The sequence below is a fragment of the Bubalus bubalis genome, chromosome 24 (genome assembly GCF_019923935.1).
Source record: "Bubalus bubalis isolate 160015118507 breed Murrah chromosome 24, NDDB_SH_1, whole genome shotgun sequence".
Lineage (NCBI taxonomy): Eukaryota > Metazoa > Chordata > Mammalia > Artiodactyla > Bovidae > Bubalus > Bubalus bubalis.
In genome coordinates this window covers 15,621,921-15,638,918 of record NC_059180.1, presented here as the reverse complement: position 1 = coordinate 15,638,918, position 16,998 = coordinate 15,621,921, and the positions used below count along the sequence as shown (strand labels likewise).

At 42.7% G+C, this 16,998-nt stretch overlaps 1 protein-coding gene across 3 annotated transcripts in view; it reads left to right on the top strand.

The window, feature by feature from the left end:
- The first annotated feature begins 7,390 nt into the window (after positions 1-7,390).
- The window catches only part of ITGAL (integrin subunit alpha L), a 48,402-nt gene continuing 38,794 nt past the window's right edge, over positions 7,391-16,998 (top strand). Inside the window, exons 1-6 of one of the 3 annotated variants that reach the window (XM_044935678.1) lie at positions 7,391-7,610; positions 8,930-9,032; positions 9,756-9,847; positions 9,950-10,017; positions 16,350-16,467; positions 16,592-16,722. In XM_044935678.1, the coding sequence (XP_044791613.1) occupies positions 7,556-7,610; positions 8,930-9,032; positions 9,756-9,847; positions 9,950-10,017; positions 16,350-16,467; positions 16,592-16,722 (567 nt within the window). In that variant the 5' untranslated portion in view covers positions 7,391-7,555. The remainder of the gene's footprint in view (positions 7,611-8,929; positions 9,033-9,755; positions 9,848-9,949; positions 10,018-16,349; positions 16,468-16,591; positions 16,723-16,998) is intronic. The other 2 variants (XR_006548176.1, XM_025275590.2) reach the window with 2 other exon arrangements.

The window sequence follows — 16,998 nt, the reverse complement described above, 5'->3', positions numbered from 1 at the left end:
TTCTGTTAGGTCCATACCATTTCTGTCCTTTGTTGTGCCAATCTTTGCATGAAATGTTCTCTTGGTATCTCTAATTTTCTTGAAGAGATCTCTCATCTTTCCCATTCTATTGTTTTCCTCTATTTCTTTGCACTGATCACTGAGGAAGGCTTTCTTACCATTCTTTGCTATTCTTTGGAGCTCTGCATTCAAATGGGTTTATCTTTCCTTTTCTCCTTTGCCTTTCACTTCTCTTCTTTTCTCAGCTATTTGAAAGGTCTCCTCAGATGACAGTTTTGCCTTTTTGCATTTCTTTTTTAACAAATAAATACTTTAAAAACACCTAGACATTACAACAGAGAAGGCAATGGCACCCCACTCCAGTACTTTTGCCTGGAAAATCCCATGGATGGAGGAGCCTGGTAGGCTGCAGTTCTTGGGGTCGCTAAGAGTCAGACACGACTGAGCGACTTCACTTTCACTTTTTACTTTTCATGCATTGGAGAAGGAAATGGCAACCCACTCCAGTGTTCTTGCCTGGAGAATCCCAGGGACGTGGGAGCCTGGTGGGCTGCCGTCTATGAGGTCACAGAGAGTCAGACATGACTGAAGTGACTTAGCAGACATTACAATGGAAACAATGTTGCCCACCATTCCTGTTCTACAGGATTAAGTTGTAAACCACAGCAGTTGCCCACTGACAGTGCAGGGAATTCCAGAAGAAAAATAGGTGGAGCTTTCTGTGTTTGGGATGTAGATAATTAAGATGCATGTCTAAGGAAGAATGTCAATGATCCCAGATGCTTGCATCTTCTTATATGTAGAAAAGTAGTAAAATCATTAATTTAAGATCTCTGGCTTTGTGATTAGATTAGTAATCTTTTACCAAGATGTATGGGCTTCCCAGGTGGTGCTAGTCGTAAAGAATACACCTGCCAATGCAGGAGACTAAGAGAATGGAGTTCGATCCCTGGATCTGGAAGATCCCTTGGAGTAGGAAATGGCAACCCACTTCAGTATTCTTGCCTGGAAGATTCCATGGACAGAGAAGCCTGGGAGGCTACAGTCCATGGAGTGGCAAAGAGTTGGACACAGCTGAGCAACTGGGCACACGCACACCTAGATGTATGCTTGACGACATGTATTTCCCAGCCCCAAAGTCATATGTATCCTGGCTCCTCACTTCCCACTTGAGAGCAGTTCCTCAGAGCTATCTGAGAGGCCAGCTCCTGGGTATAACATTCAATAAGGTCTCAGATAAAACTGAAATTTGATGCTTTTATGGTGTGCATTTCTTTTTTTTTGGGGGGGGGAGGGTGCTTCCCTTATGGCTCAGCTGGTAAAGAATCTGCCTACAATGCGGGAGACCTGGGTTTGATCCCTGGGTTAGGAAGATTCCCTGGAGAAGGGAAATGCTACCCACTCCAGTATTCTGGCCTTGAGAACTCCATGGACTATATAGTCCATGGTGTTGCAAAGAATCGGACACGACTGAGAGACTTTCACTTTTCTTTTTTTTTCAGTTGACAAGACCATCAAGAAAAAAAACGGTGAGATATTGACAAGTAAAGAAAAGGAGAATTGGTAGAATTGCCATAATTCCTCTGAAAGACAATTTATTATTATGTATTGTTTTTAAAGATATATATGCCTTATGACTTTAATTCTTATGGATATATCATAAAGAAATTTATAAAGAATAAAGAATGAGACATATACCAGGATTTTTATTGAAACATTGCAACTTAATATCTATCAGAAAAGGAAGACTTAAAAAAAAAGAAAAGGAAGACTACATGTGAGCATATTCAAATAACGGAATATTACATAGCTGTCAAAATGAATAAACCAGAGCTATACATATCTGGGCTTTCCAGGTGATGCTAGTGGTAAAGAACCCACCTGCTAATACAGGAGACATGAGATGTGGGTTCGATCCCTGGGTTGGGAAGATCTGCTGGAGGAGGGCCATAGCAACCCACTCCAGTATTCTTGCCTAGAGAATCCCATAGACAGAGGAGTCTGGCAAGCTACAGTCCATAGGGTCACAAAGAGTTGGACATGATTGAAGTGACTTAGCACACACACATGCATTCATATCTACTTTGATTGGGCTCACATACACTGAGTTAACAAAGCAAAGTACAGAACATTTTATACAGTTTGGAAATTATTTTATGTCAATTAAAAATCATAAATATCACAAAATGTATATTGTGATATTTATACATACTAAAATATAAAAGCATCACTACCTTCAAACAATTGTAAGTATTGCCTTGAGGAGAGGGCATCAGGGAGGATTACAGTATTATTTGTACTGATACACTTACCAAAAATTATAGAATAATCTGATGCAAAAAAAAAAAAAAATTCTGGGCACAAAATGATGATGACTTGAACCATGGAATGATCAATGATGAAGGTACAAAAGAACATAATATAGGGAATTCCCTGGTAGTTAAGTGGTTAAGACTCCACACTTCCAGTGTAAGGGCATGGGTTTGATCCCTGGTTGGGGAAGATCCCACATGCTGCAAGGTGTGGCCAAAAAAAAAAAAGCATGATACAAAGTCGTGTTTGCTTTCTTGAGTGGAGCAAGAGAATATTTTCTCATCATTTTCAGATGAACCTACAGAAAAGTAAGACAATGAAAATCATTTTACCCTAGAGAGGGCACAGAGACTTGAGGCATCCAAGACACTGATTCAGTCTTAGTTTCATGGATTTTGTGTAACCTGGAACTTCCCAATCTGAGATCTCACTTGTCACGCCTCTGTGAGGTGATAAGTTTGAGCTCATTTCCATGGTCCTGTATGAAACAATTCTTAAATGGAACTACCATGCCATCCTGGAGACAGCTGCATCTGTTGAGTCCAACCTATCCATGGCCATCTTTGCCCTGGGCTTGACCTCAGGTCCCATCAGCCATCACCATGACAACAGGATCTATTTCACACTGTTCATGTGATGCAGCCAAGATGACATAACACAGAAACCAGCTGCTGAAGTGGCTTCCTTAGAAGGAGGTGCATGTATGACCAACATTATGTGAGTTTTATCCTTTTTTCTCTAGATACTTGGTCTGTTTGAACACTGAGGAGACATTTGTAGCTTCCTGAAGCTACTAAGTGCAAGTAAGCCCCCCACATTCTGGGAAGTCAGAGGCCCAGTGCAGGAGACAGCAAGTGATTCTTTTGGGGTTTTTGTTTTTTTTTTTTCAAACTGAAAACCAGAACGTGATAAATATACAAAAGAGTATACCCACCTGCTGAAACATACACATAAACTATAATTCAAAAAGTGGAGAGTTTGAGATTGTTTCCTGAATTCCTTGCATCCCAGGTGCTCTATTCATTGCTACTGATACACTTAAAGTTTCTATAAACTTAAGCCCTAACTCAAGCATCTAAAATTTGAAGCTGGTGTGAAGCAAGGATTCCCAACCTCTGAGATCTAAAATGCCTGATAATCTGAGGTGGCACTGATGTAGTAAAAATAGAAATAAAGTGCACAATAAATGTAATGCTCTTAAATCATTCTGAAACCATCACCATCCCCCCACCCGACTCCCTGTCCAAGGAAATGTTGTCTTCCATAAAACCAGTCTCTGGTGCCAAAAAGTTTGGAGACTACTGGACTGTATAGGAAAACCTTCACACTGGAGATGGCTCATTTGACTATTAATTCTGGGTTAGATGTTCCGTGGGCCTCCCTGGTGGCTCAGTGGTAAAGAGTCCACCTGCCAATGCAGGAGACATAGGTTCCATCCCTGGGTCGGGAAGATCCCCTGGAGGAGGGCATGGCAACCCACACCAGTATTCTTGCCTGGAGAACCCTACGGACAGAGGAGCCTGGTGAACTATAATTCATGGGGTTGCAAAGAGTCAGTCAGACATGACTGAGCAAGTAAACAACAACAACAGATGCTCCGTGGCGAGAGGAGAATTATAATTTTTCTAGACAGATAGAATCTGTATGCATTTAACTACTAGAATAATTTTTTGTCACGAAGAATGTACGACTCCAAATGGTTTTGTCGTTTTTTAGTTGCTAAATCATGTCCAACTCTTTGAGACCCTATGAACCGTAGCACTTCAGGCTTCCCTGTCTTCTACTTTCTCCTAGAGTTTGCTTAAACTCATGTTCATTGAGTCAGTGATGCCCATGGTTATTCTAGAGATTTTATTCTGTTACTTTATATACTTCTCTGATGCTTGAATTTTAAAACGTGCATTCTTTTTGTAGTTAAAAAACGGAAGAATTTGGTTAGCTGTAAATTGGAACTGCTGTACAGAGAATTAACGAAATCAGTCTGACTTACCAGATTTTAACTGAATTTGAAAAAGACTACTTAACATCATCTCATTACCAAGAGCTAGCTTGTCACATTGCAACTGCTTGGCAGTAGATCACCGGTAATCTGCTTGCAAAAGCTTTCCCCAGGGGACTTCCCTGGTTATGACAGGGACTCCATGCTTCCAATACAGAGGGTGCAGGTTCGAACCCACTTACTGTGGTGCAGCCAAAAAAAAAAAAATGCCTTCCTTAAGGCAATAATACTGGAAGTGATCTTACTGGTTGAGCAGGATCTCCTCACAACAGGAAGATAATCTGAAGTGTATCAGCAATCCCTTCCCATAAACAAGTACACTTCCTCTATTCTGTTGTGTTTTTAATATATATATATTTTTAAATTACCCAGGTTGGGGTTTCCCTAGTGGCTCAGTGGTAAGCTCAGCCACCTGCCAATGCAAGAGACATGGCTTTGATCCCCAATCTGGAAGGATGCTACATGCTTTGGAGGAACTCAGCCCGTGCACCACAACGGCTCTCTAGAGCTCACAAGCCACAACTGCTGAGCTTCGTGCCCTAGACCGTGTGCTCCGCAACAAGAGAAGCCGCTGTAATGAGAAGCCCAGGCACCACACCAGAGAGTAGCTCCCTCTCACCGCAACTAGAGAAAAGCCCTCACAGTGACGAAGACCCAGGGCAGCCAAAAAGAAATGAGTAAATAAAATTAAAGCTACCCAAGTTTTACATCTTTGTTGTTAAAAAAAAAATGTTTTTTCCAGAAATATGTAATCTATATTCTGCCTAGGTAGCCACTGTTTGGAGTTTGGTTGTGTCCTTTCAGATTATTATATTTTCTACACACTCATGATTTCAACTTCCATTTTCCCCTCTTTCTTTTTTTTTTAAGATATAAATCACACACTGTTCATCAGTTTCTCAAATATTCACAAAGTTGTGCAACTATTACCTCTAATTTCAGAACATTTCTTCACTCTAACCACCAATCTATTTTCTGTCCCTAGAGATTTGCCTGTTCTGGAGATTTCACCTCAGTGCAATTATACAGTATCTGAACTTTTGTGCCCGACTTCTTTCACATAGCATGATTTTCAAGGCTTGTCCATGCTGAAGCATGTACTAATATTTCAACCTTCCAAAAATATTTTTTTTAAGCTCAACGATTTGTATTTATTTATACAAATTGGGTCTTAGCTCTGGCACAGGGGATCTTTTGTTGTTGTTGCAGTGCGTGGACTATCTAGTTATGGCTTGCAGGCTCCAGAGCTTGCAGGCTCCAGAGCTTACAGGCTCAGTAGAACTTAGTTGCTCTGAGGCCTGTGGGATCTTAGTCCCCAGACCAGGAATTGAACTCGGGTGCCTTGCATTGGCAAGGAGGATTCTTAATCATTGGACCTCAAGGGAAGTCCCTAATTTTTTTAAATTTATTTTTTCTCTTATTCACTTATTTTTCTTAGCCACACTGCATGACATATACGATCCTCATTCCCCGACCAGGGACCAAACCCAAGCCCCAAGTGGATGCACAGAATGTCAGCCACTGGACCACCAGGGAGGTACCAACTTCATTCTTTTAAAAAAAAAATTTCTTTTAACACCAAAAACACTTTGTATTGGCGTATAGACGATTAACAATGTTGTGATAGTTTTAGGTGAACAGCAAAGTGTCTCAGCCATACATACACATTTATCCATTCTCTACCAAACGCCCTCCCATCCAGGCTGGCACGTAACATTGAGCAGGATTCCATGTGCTATACAACGGGTCTTTGTTGGTTACCCATTTCAAAGACAGCAGTGTGTTCTTGACCCTCCCGACGTCCTTAACTATCCCTTCCCCCTGGGGCAACCATGAGTTCGTTTTCTGAGTCTGTGAGTCTCTTTCTGTTTTGTAAATAAGTTTATTTGTGTCATTTCTTTTTAGATTCCACATGTAGGGGATGTCATATCACGCTTTTTTATGACTAATATTCCGTTGTACGAAGAGACCACGTTTTGCTTACTCTTTCATCAGTTGGTAGATGTTTGCATTGTTGCCAATTTTGGGTTAATATGAATAATGCTGATTTGAGCACTCTTGCATAAGTTTTTTTGCAAACACGTGTTTTCAGTTCTTTTGGATCTAGACTGAAACTGTGTTTAACTTTTCTGAGGAACTGTCCAACTGTTTTCCACGGTAGTTTAAATTCCCACTAGTAAAGTAAGAAGGGTTCCAATGTCTCCACATTCTCAAGAACCCTTACTTCTTTTCTTTCTTTCATTTTTAGTCTAGCCATCCTAGTGGGTGTGAAGTGGTATCTTTTAGTGTTGATTTGCATTTCTCTAATGACTAATAATGTTGAACATTTTCATGTGCTCAGTGGCCATTTTATATACTGTCTTTGGAGAAATGTCTGTTAAAATTCTTTGTCCACTTGAAAAACTGGGTTGTCTTTTTATCATTGAGCTACAAGAGTTCTTCATATATTCTGTTTTGTTTTTCCCTTTTTTGGCCACACCTCACAGCATGTGGGATCTTAGTCCCCAGAACAAGAATTAAATCCACTCCCCCTGCAGTAGAAGCTTGGAATCCTAGCCACTGAACCGCCTGGGAAGTCTCACCAGAGTTCTTTATATATTCTGGATACAAGTCCTGTACCAGATGATTTACAAATCATATATCTCCCATTCTGTGGAAATGAGTGTTTTGTTGTTATTTTTTAGACTCAAAATGATTAAATACACTGTTCTGTAACTTGCTTTTTTTTTTTTTCTTCAACAGTGATTGAGTATATCATGGGCATCTTTCAATGTCAAGGGAAAGCTACCTCATCCTTTTTCCCCCGCCCCATCTTATTTTTTCTTTCCTTTTTCTTTTTTTGTGGCTACATGCATTCCATGACGGTTGTACCACAGTTCATCTGACCAGTCTTCCCCTGAGCTTTAACGAATCTTAAGTTCTCGTGTTGGTGAAGGACTGAGACACCGCAGCTGTTGGGCAGCACAACCGTGCTGTCTTCCCCAGGATAATATAAAAATACAAGAGGCACAGGAAATGTCTAACCTGCTAACACTTCCTCTCAAACCCACAGTTTCACAACCTGCCTAGGCACAACCCTCTCCCCCGGATTCTGTCACCAGCCTGGCGCCTCTGTGAGAAAGTTCCACTGCAAGACGCCCTGGGACTTTATCATTTCCCTCTTTCAACCAGTCCTGTCGCCAGTAAATCCCAAGAGCCCTCTGAGACTATACCTGGGCTGGCTCCCTCCAGCTGGCTTGAAGGATGAATTCCTGCATCATCGTGCTGAGGTTGCTGCTGTCTGGACCTTTTGTCTTTGGTAGGCAAGGGAGATGGGGAGGGGAAGCGACATGCCTCTGTGCTGAGGGAAACAGTAGGACTTTGTAGAACGGAGTACACGAGCAGCTGATTTAAGGGTGGCATGAGCCGTAGGTAATGCGGGGCCCCAGGGAATCCTGGAGAGAGGGGAAGAAAAATGAAGTCAGACAAACAAACAAACTACAGGCAGGATCTGAAGGTCTTTTCAGGCAAAAGACGGAAAAAAGGTCACAGCAGTGAGAGGTGGAGGAGGGGCCCTTAGAAAGGGGATGTGCCTGCGTGCTAAATCGCTTCAATTGTGTCCAACTTTGTGCAAACCTTGGAGAAGGAAATGGCAACCCACTTCAGTGTTCTTGCCTGGAGAATCCCAGGGACAGGGAGCCTGGTGGGCTGCCGTCTATGGGGTCGCGCAGAGTCGGACACGACTGAAGCGACTTAGCAGCAGCAGCGTGGACTGTAACCCGCCAGGCTCCTCTGTCCATGGTATTCTCCAGGCAAGAACTGGAGTGGGGTGCCATGCTTTTTGGAGGGAATGGTTAATGCACACATAGATCTGGCCTAGGATCTGGTTCTATGCGTGGTTCTACCTCTTATTGTCATCTTGGACAAGTCCCTTCCCTCTTTCTGGGGCTCAGTTTCTTAATCTAAATAAATGAGGCCTGCATCTCTGACATCTTAAGATGTGTGAAATAAGCCCAAGACCTGTAAGGAAAGCAAGGCTGAAAAAAGACAGCTTGGGGCCTTTCAGATGACACCAAGGATCACTGAGGCTGGGGAGGTGATGGGGAATTTGAGATCTAATGGTTATGGCAGAGACTGGTCCATGGGGGTGGGGGAAGTTAGGGAGCATTACTTGAGCAAGGAGGCAGCCTCACAGAATCAGGGGATCTCCAACTTTCACAGGGAGAAGCCTGAGGCTAATGATCTGAGTTTTCGGGGCGACTGGGCCCCATGTCCCAGGAAGAAGTGGGTGTGTGAGGAGATGTGAACCCTTGCGGCATCCCATCGCCAAGGGGGGCCCCTTCAGATTGCTCCTCCCTTAGGTGCCACTGTCTTCTCATCCTTCCTTTGCTGAGAGGCCAGTCGGAAGTGTGTGTCCTTTAGAGCTCTGGGTAGTAGGAATTGCTGCTTCCATATGTCCTGTAGTCCAGGCCCCCAGGAGAGGTTGGAGGGCAGCTTCTGGTCCTGCCCCAGGTATGGGTGGCCTGACCACACTGGGGGCGTGTGGCTGGCGGCCAATCAATGCCTGCCACTGTGGGGGCTTGTAAGGTAAGGAGAAGCCCCTGGTCGGAAGTGGCTGACCCGCTTTTGGTCTCTCAGCCCCAGCCTGGAGCTACAACCTGGATGTGCGACATGTGCAAAACTTCTCCTTTCCACTCGCCGGGAGGCATTTTGGGTACCGCGTTCTGCAAGTTGGAAATGGGTGAGTGTTGCCACAGGCCCTCTTTGCCCTGACCAGGACCTTCCTGTTTTGAGGAGTCCATGGTGGGATCCAAGTAAGGCCATCTGATAGTAGGATGAGAACCATCCATCGTTAAAGCGCCTCGGGACTTTCCTGGTGGTCCAGTGATTAGGACCCCAAGCTTCCACTTCAGGGGCCGAGTTCAATCCCTGGTCAGGGAACTAAGACCCCACATTGTGGTGTGAAAAGTGGAAAAAAAAAAAAAAAGCCTTATAAGTGCCTAATAGAATACATATGACAACCCCTAAAACGCTTTGCCACACTTTCTCAATTCCAGACTCTCTCCCAAACTAGACAGTGAACTCCTTCAAGGCAGAGATTTTGTTTCTCTCTCAAAACCCCTCTCCATTCCTAGTACATAGCACATAGCAGGTAAGCCATATGTGACTTTTGAATTGATTGCTGATTGAATGAAACCACAGTGTCACATTCTGGCAGATCATTCTCTGGGCCTGTTTTTCTGTACAGTCAATGGAAAAGATCCTTAACTTTCTAGAATTCTGGCATATTGGATTATTTTTCTGGGATCCAATAAGGAAGAGATGGGAACTTAGCATCCACCTGGATAGGGAGTGGCTGAATTGCTTCCAGAAATCTTTTAGGAGGTCTGAACCCCCTTAATAGGTCAGAGTGGTTGGGTAAAGACCTGGGCAGCTCCATCTGACAGGTGGAATTCCTCATCAGGGTTGTCGTGGGAGCTCCAAGCGAAGGGAACAGCATGGGAAACCTGTATCAATGCCAGCCAGAAACTGGAGACTGCCTGCCAGTCACACTGAGTGAGTAACTGGTTTGGGAGGAATGTGCTCAGGAAGTCGAGGCTGGCCCCATCACACCTGGGTTGCCTAAGTTTCTCCAGGTGAATCTTCTGGTGCCCACAGGTTCCAACTATACCTCCAAGTACTTGGGAATGACCTTGGCAACAGACCCCACAAGTGACAACCTGTTGGTAAGATTTTTGTATAGTGTGATGTCAGTACCTATGAAGCTTTTGCTAGGAAAGGGAGACGAAAGAAAAAAGAATTAAAGATCCTATACAGATGAATGAAGAAAATGTGGTACATATATACAGTGGTATATTGCTGTTGTTTAGTCTCTAAGTTGTGTCTGACTCTTTGCAACCCCATGGACTGTAGCCCACCAGGCTCCTCTGTTCATGGGATTCTCCAGGCAAGAATACTGGAGTGGGTTGCCATTTCTTCTTCCAGGGGATCTTCCTGATCCAGGGACCAAACCCAAGTCTCCTACCTGCAGGTGGATTCTTTACCATTGAGCCACTGGGGAAACCCCACAATGAAGTGTTACTTAGCCATAAGAAGGAACCAAATTGGGTCATTTGTAGAGATGTGGATGGACCTAGAGTCTGCATGCAGAGTGAAGAAAATCAGAAAGAGAAAAACAAATATCATATATTAACATATGTATGTGGAATCTAGAGAAGTGATATAGATGAACCCATTTGCAGGTCAGAAATAGAGACACAGATGGAGAAAACGGATGTGTGGACACAATTGAAGAGGGGAGGGTGGGACGAATTGGGAGATTAGAATGGAAACATATACACCGTCATGTGTAAAATAGCTAGCTAGTGGGAAGCTTTTGTATAGCATAGGGAGTTAAACTCAGTGCTCTGTGATGACCTAGAGGGGTGAAATGAGGGGAGTGGGAGGGAGGTCCAAGAGGGCACAAGAAGGAGGTCCAAGAGGTCCATGTATACGTATAGCTGATTCACTTTGTTGTACAGCAGAAATTAACATAACATTGTAAAGCAAATATACTCCAATTTTTAAAAAAAGATCCTATGGAAGATTAAAGGCACCAGAGAGATTTGGATTCAGTTAGCATTTATTGCGGAGGAGGCAATGGCACCCCACTCCAGTACTCTTGCCTGGAAAATCCCATGGATGGAGGAGCCTGGTGGGCTGCAGTCCATGGGGTTGCTAAGAGTCGGACATGACTGAGCGACTTCCCTTTCACTTTTCACTTTCATGCATTGGAGAAGGAAATGGCAACCCACTCTGGTGTTCTTGCCTGGAGAATCCCAGGGACGGGGGGGCCTGGCGGGCTGCCGTCCATGGGGTTGCACAGAGTCAGACATGACTGAAGCGACTTAGCAGCAGCAGCAGCAGCAGCAGCAGCATTTATTGAGACCCAACTATCAGCTCTTTTTAAGACCTTAGCTACCTCAGTTTTTTTTTTTTCCCAAATATGAAATATCTGTGACCATTCATACACAAGATGACTTACAGTTGTACACAACTTTAACATTTTAATAGTTATACATTGATTTAATGGTTTATTAGAAACAAATATACAAGTCCCTCAAATTCATGATTCCTTGGATTGCACTGATTCAGTTCAGTTTAGTTCAGTCGCTCAGTCGTGTCCGACTCTTTGCGACCCCATGAATCGCAGCACGCCAGGCCTCCCTGTCCATCACCAACTCCCGGAGTTCACTCAGACTCACGTCCATCGAGTTGGTGATGCCATCCAGCCATCTCATCCTCTGTCGTCCCCTTCTCCTCCTGCCCCCAATCCCTCCCAGCATCAGAGTCTTTTCCAATGAGTCAACTCTTCGCATGAGGTGGCCAAAGAACTGGAGTTTCAGCTTTAGCATCATTCCTTCCAAAGAAATCCCAGGGCTGATCTCCTTCAGAATGGACTGGTTGGATCTCCTTGCAGTCCAAGGGACTCTCAAGAGTCTTCTCCAACACCACAGTTCAAAAGCATCAATTCTTTGGCGCTCAGCCTTCTTCACAGTCCAACTCTCACATCCATACATGACCACAGGAAAAACCATAGCCTTGACTAGACGGACCTTTGTTGGCAAAGTAATGTCTCTGCTTTTCAATATGCTATCTAGGTTGGTCATAACTTTCCTTCCAAGGAGTAAGCATCTTTTAATTTCATGGCTGCAGTCACCATCTGCAGTGATTTTGGAGCCCAAAAAAATAAAATCTGACACTGTTTCCATTGTTTCCCCATCTATTTCCCATGAAGTGGTGGGACCGGATGCCATGATTTTCGTTTTCTGAATGTTGAGCTTTAAGCCAACTTTTTCACTCTCCACTTTCACTTTCATCAAGAGGCTTTTGAGTTCCTAAACTTCACTTTTTGCCATAAGGGTGGTGTCATCTGCATATCTGAAGTTATTGATATTTCTTCCGGCAATCTTGATTCCAGCTTGTGCTTCTTCCAGTTCAGCATTTCTCATGATGTACTCTGCATATAAGTTAAATAAGTAGGGTGACAATATACAGCCTTGACGTACTCCTTTTCCTATTTGGAACCAGTCTGTTGTTCCATGTCCAGTTCTAACTGTTGCTTCCTGACCTGCATACAAATTTCTCAAGAGGCAGATCAGGTGGTATTCCCATCTCTTTCAGAATTTTCCACAGTTTATTGTGATCCACACAGTCAAAGGCTTTGGCATAGTCAATAAAGCAGAAATGGATGTTTTTCTGGAACTTTCTTGCTTTTTCCATGATCCAGCGGATGTTGGCAATTTGATCTCTGGTTCCTCTGCCTTTTCTAAAACCAGCTTGAACATCAGGAAGTTCACAGTTCACATATTGCTGAAGCCTGGCTTGGAGAATTTTGAGTATTACTTTACTAGCATGTGAGATGAGTGCAATCGTGCAGTAGTTTGAGCATTCTTTGGCATCGTCTTTCTTTGGGATTGGAATGAAAACTGACTTCTTCCAGTCCTGTGGCCACTGCTGAGTTTTCCAAATTTGCTGGCATATTGAGTGCAGCACTTTCACAGCATCATCTTTCAGGATTTGAAATCACTCAACTGGAATTCCATCACCTCCACTAGCTTTGTTCGTAGTGATGCTTTCTAAGGCCCATTTGACTTCACATTCCAGGATGTCTGGCTCTAGGTCAGTGATCACACCTTCGTGATTATCTGGGTCATGAAGATCTTTTTTGTACAGTTCTTCTGTGTATTCTTGCCACTTCTTCTTAATATCTTCTGCTTCTGTTGGGTCCATACCATTTCTGTCCTTTATCGAGCCCAGCTTTGCATGAAATGTTTCCTTGGTATCTCTAATTTTCTTGAAGAGATCTCTAGTCTTTCCCTTTCTGTTGTTTTCCTCTATTTCTTTGCATTGATCACTGAGGAAGGCTTTCTTATCTCTCTTTGCTATTCTTTGGAACTCTGCATTCAGATGCTTATATCTTTCCTTTTCTCCTTTACTTTTCGATTCTCTTCTTTTCACAGCTATTTGTAAGTCCTCCCCAGACAGCCATTTTGCTTTTTTGCATTTCTTTTCCATGGGGATGGTCTTGATCCCTGTCTCCTGTACAATGTCACAAACCTCCATCCATAGTTCATCAGGCACTCTATCTATCAGATCTAGTCCCTTAAATCTATTTCTCACTTCCACTGTATAATCATAAGGGATTTGATTTTGGTCATACCTGAATGGTCTAGTGGTTTTCCCTGCTTTCTTCAATTTTAGTCTGAATTTGGCAATAAGGAGTTCATGATCTGAATCACAGTCAGCTCCTGGTCTTGTTTTTGCTGACTGTATAGAGCTTCTCCATCTTTGGCCGCAAAGAATATAATCAATCTGCTTTCGGTGTTGACCATCTGGTGATGTCCATGTATAGCGTCTTCTCTTGTGTTGTTGGAAGAGGGTGTTTGCTATGACCAGTGCATTTTTTTGACAAAACTCTATTAGTCTTTGCCCTGCTTCATTCCGTATTCCAAGGCCAAATTTGCCCATTACTCCAGGTGTTTCTTGACTTCCTACTTTTGCATTCCAGTCCCCTATAATGAAAAGGACATCTTTTTTGGGTGTGAGTTCTAAAAGGTCTTGTAGGTCTTCATAGAACCTTTCAACTTCAGCTTCTTCACCGTTACTGGTTGGGGCATAGACTTGGATTACTGTGATATTGAATGGTTTGCCTTGGAAACCAGAGATCATTCTGTTGTTTTTGAGATTGCATCCAAGTACTGCATTTCAGACTCTTTTATTGACCATGATGGCTACTCCATTTCTTCTGAGGGATTCCTGCCCGCAGTAATAGATATAATGGTCATCTGAGTTAAATTCACCCATTCCAGTCCATTTCAGTTCACTGATTCCTAGAATGTCAACATTCACTCTTAGCATCTCTTGTATGACCACTTCCAATTTGCCTTGATTCATGTATCTGACATTCCAGGTTCCTATGCAATATTGCTCTTTACAGCATCAGACCTTGCTTCTATCACCAGTCACATCCACAGCTGGGTATTTTTTTTTGCTTTGGCTCCATCCCTTCATTCTTTCTGGAGTTATTTCTCCACTGATCTCCAGTAGCATATTGGGCACCTACTGACCTGGGGAATTCCTCTTTCAGTATGCATTGCTTAGGATGAGGCTAAAGTTGTAAAAAGTAAATTTTAAGCAACAAAGTCCTGGTTTTTTTTGTTTTGCTTTTAATTCTGTTGAAGTCTAGATGATTTACAAGGTTGTGTTAATTTGTGCCATACAACATAGTGACTCAGTTATACGTATGTTTCTTCATATTCTTTTCCATTATGGCTTATGACAAGATATTGGATATAGTTCCCTGTGCATACAGTAGGCCCTTGCTGTTTATCCTATGTATAATATACATTATATAGGGTAACTATATATAATAGTTTGCATTTGCTAATCTCAAACTCTCCATCCTTTCCTCCCCTATCCCTTCTCTTCCAACAATGTCCTATTATATAACACTAGGAACTATATTCAATATCTTGTCATAAGCCATAATGGAAAAGAATATGGAAAAGAATGTGTGTGTGTATGTATATATATATATATATATATATATATATATATATGTAATGGAAACACTTTGCTGTACTCTAGAAACTAACGTAAATCAACTGTACTTCAATTTAAAAAATATAACTTTTAATTAAATGAAATATTAAATAAATAATAGTATGTGTGATCTGCCCATATGGCATAAATTGTGAATTCATACACAAATGCCTAAAGCTTGAGAAACCCTGCGTTATCTCTTCTAATCCTTAGGACAGAGGTGAGATAGGGATCAGTATACACATTTTACACAGGAAGAAACAGGACGGAAAGGGTTAAAAGCCTTTGTCAAGATCACATGGTTTTAAGGAGGTAGACCCAGGATTTGAATCAAATTGCTATCTGAGCCAGAGTCTGTTGTTCTTCACAATTCATCTCAGCAGTATCCTTCTGACCCAGGTGTATGAGAGACAGAAGGTTAAGTGAGTGAAATAAAGGGTTGGGTGAAAAGTTCCTTTGGGTTCAGTATGGAAAAACGCAAACAAACATTTTGGCCAACCCAATATTTATCCAGTATTTAATTGGAGTTTGGCTACTTAGCTATGATTACACACCAGGCACTGTACTGGGTTCTGATGGGGGAAAGGGGAATGAGATATAAAGATGACTATGACATAAGCCAGACCTTTCAAAATTACAGTCTGGCAGAAAGATAGTCATCAAAAAGGAGGCAGCATTGAAGATTCTAGGAATAGAGGGTCATTTGATTTGGTGTAAACGCAGAATGTGTCTTTGGGAATAGAAGCAGATGGGCCTGGAAATGTGTACTAGTGCCCACTGAAACAATATGAATGCCAAACTAAGGAGTTTAGGTTTCATCCTGGAGGCAGCGAGCATCCATTGGCATATAGCATTGGTAGTAAGGATGAACAGACTGATACAAAAGACCTGGAGGCTGAATTACCTTGCCTTGGTAACCAGTTGGATATAAGGAATGAGGGTCGAGGGATAATGATGCTAAAGGGCAACGTAGACTTGGTATTTCTGTTTGATGGCTCAAGGAGCTTGCAGCAAGATGAATTTCAGAAAATTATGGACTTCATGAAGGATGTGATGAAGGTTTTTGTTCTTGGTTGATGATGTACAAAAGACACACAGCAAGAGGAAGCCCCAACCCGTTTTATTTTTTAATAATTTAATTAATTTTTTTTTTTTTTTTTTTTTTTTGCTGGGCTGAGTCTTCATTGCTGAGTGGGCTACTCTCCAGTTGTAGTTGCAGGCTTTTCACTGCAGCACCTTTTCTTGTTGCAGAGTACAGGCTCTAGAACACATATCTTTCAGTAGTTTCGGCTTCTGGGCTCTAGAACACAGGCTCAATTGTTGTGGCACATGAATTAGTTACTCTGAGGCATGTGAGGTCTCCCCGGATCGGGGATCGAACCTGTGTTTCCTGCATTGGCTAGCAGATTCTTTACCACATGGAGCCACCAGGGAAACCCACCTCAACCTTTTTGAAACTCTTTGCTTCCTTCAGGCCTGTGATCCTGGGCTGTCTCGAACATGTGACCAGAACATCTATCTAAGTGGTCTGTGTTACCTCATCCACAAGAATCTGAGGGGTCCGGTGCTGCAAGGGCACCCTGGTTATCAGGGTAAGGAGTGGGGGGCCCAGTGGGGAGCAATACCTCCAAGTGGTTGCCCTTTCATGAGAACAAGCATGGGCAGGCCAACCCCTGGAGACCCTTTACCAAGTCCCTCCGTGTCTGACCTCTGTAGAATGTATAAAGGGCAACGTAGACTTGGTATTTCTGTTTGATGGCTCAATGAGCTTGCAGCAAGATGAATTTGAGAAAACTGTGGACTTCATGAAGGATGTGATGAAGAAGCTCAGCAACTCTTCCTACCAGGTAAATATAGTAGTTAGGATTCCTGGTGGTAGCAATAGCTACTTAAAGGCGTAAAGGGAAAATCTAGTATTAATACAATGTGTCTCTATAACCTATGGGCATGACTATTACTGGACCTTTGCTTCCAGAATTCTCCCTAATTCATATTTCTGTTTCTTTTTGACTCTTGCTTCCTTCTTTTCTTTCTTTCTGTTTATCTCTGCAGACTGGCTCTCAGCTTCTTTGGATCACACGGGCTGGTGGAAAGTGCCCAAGTTCACATGTTCAAGCTGCAGG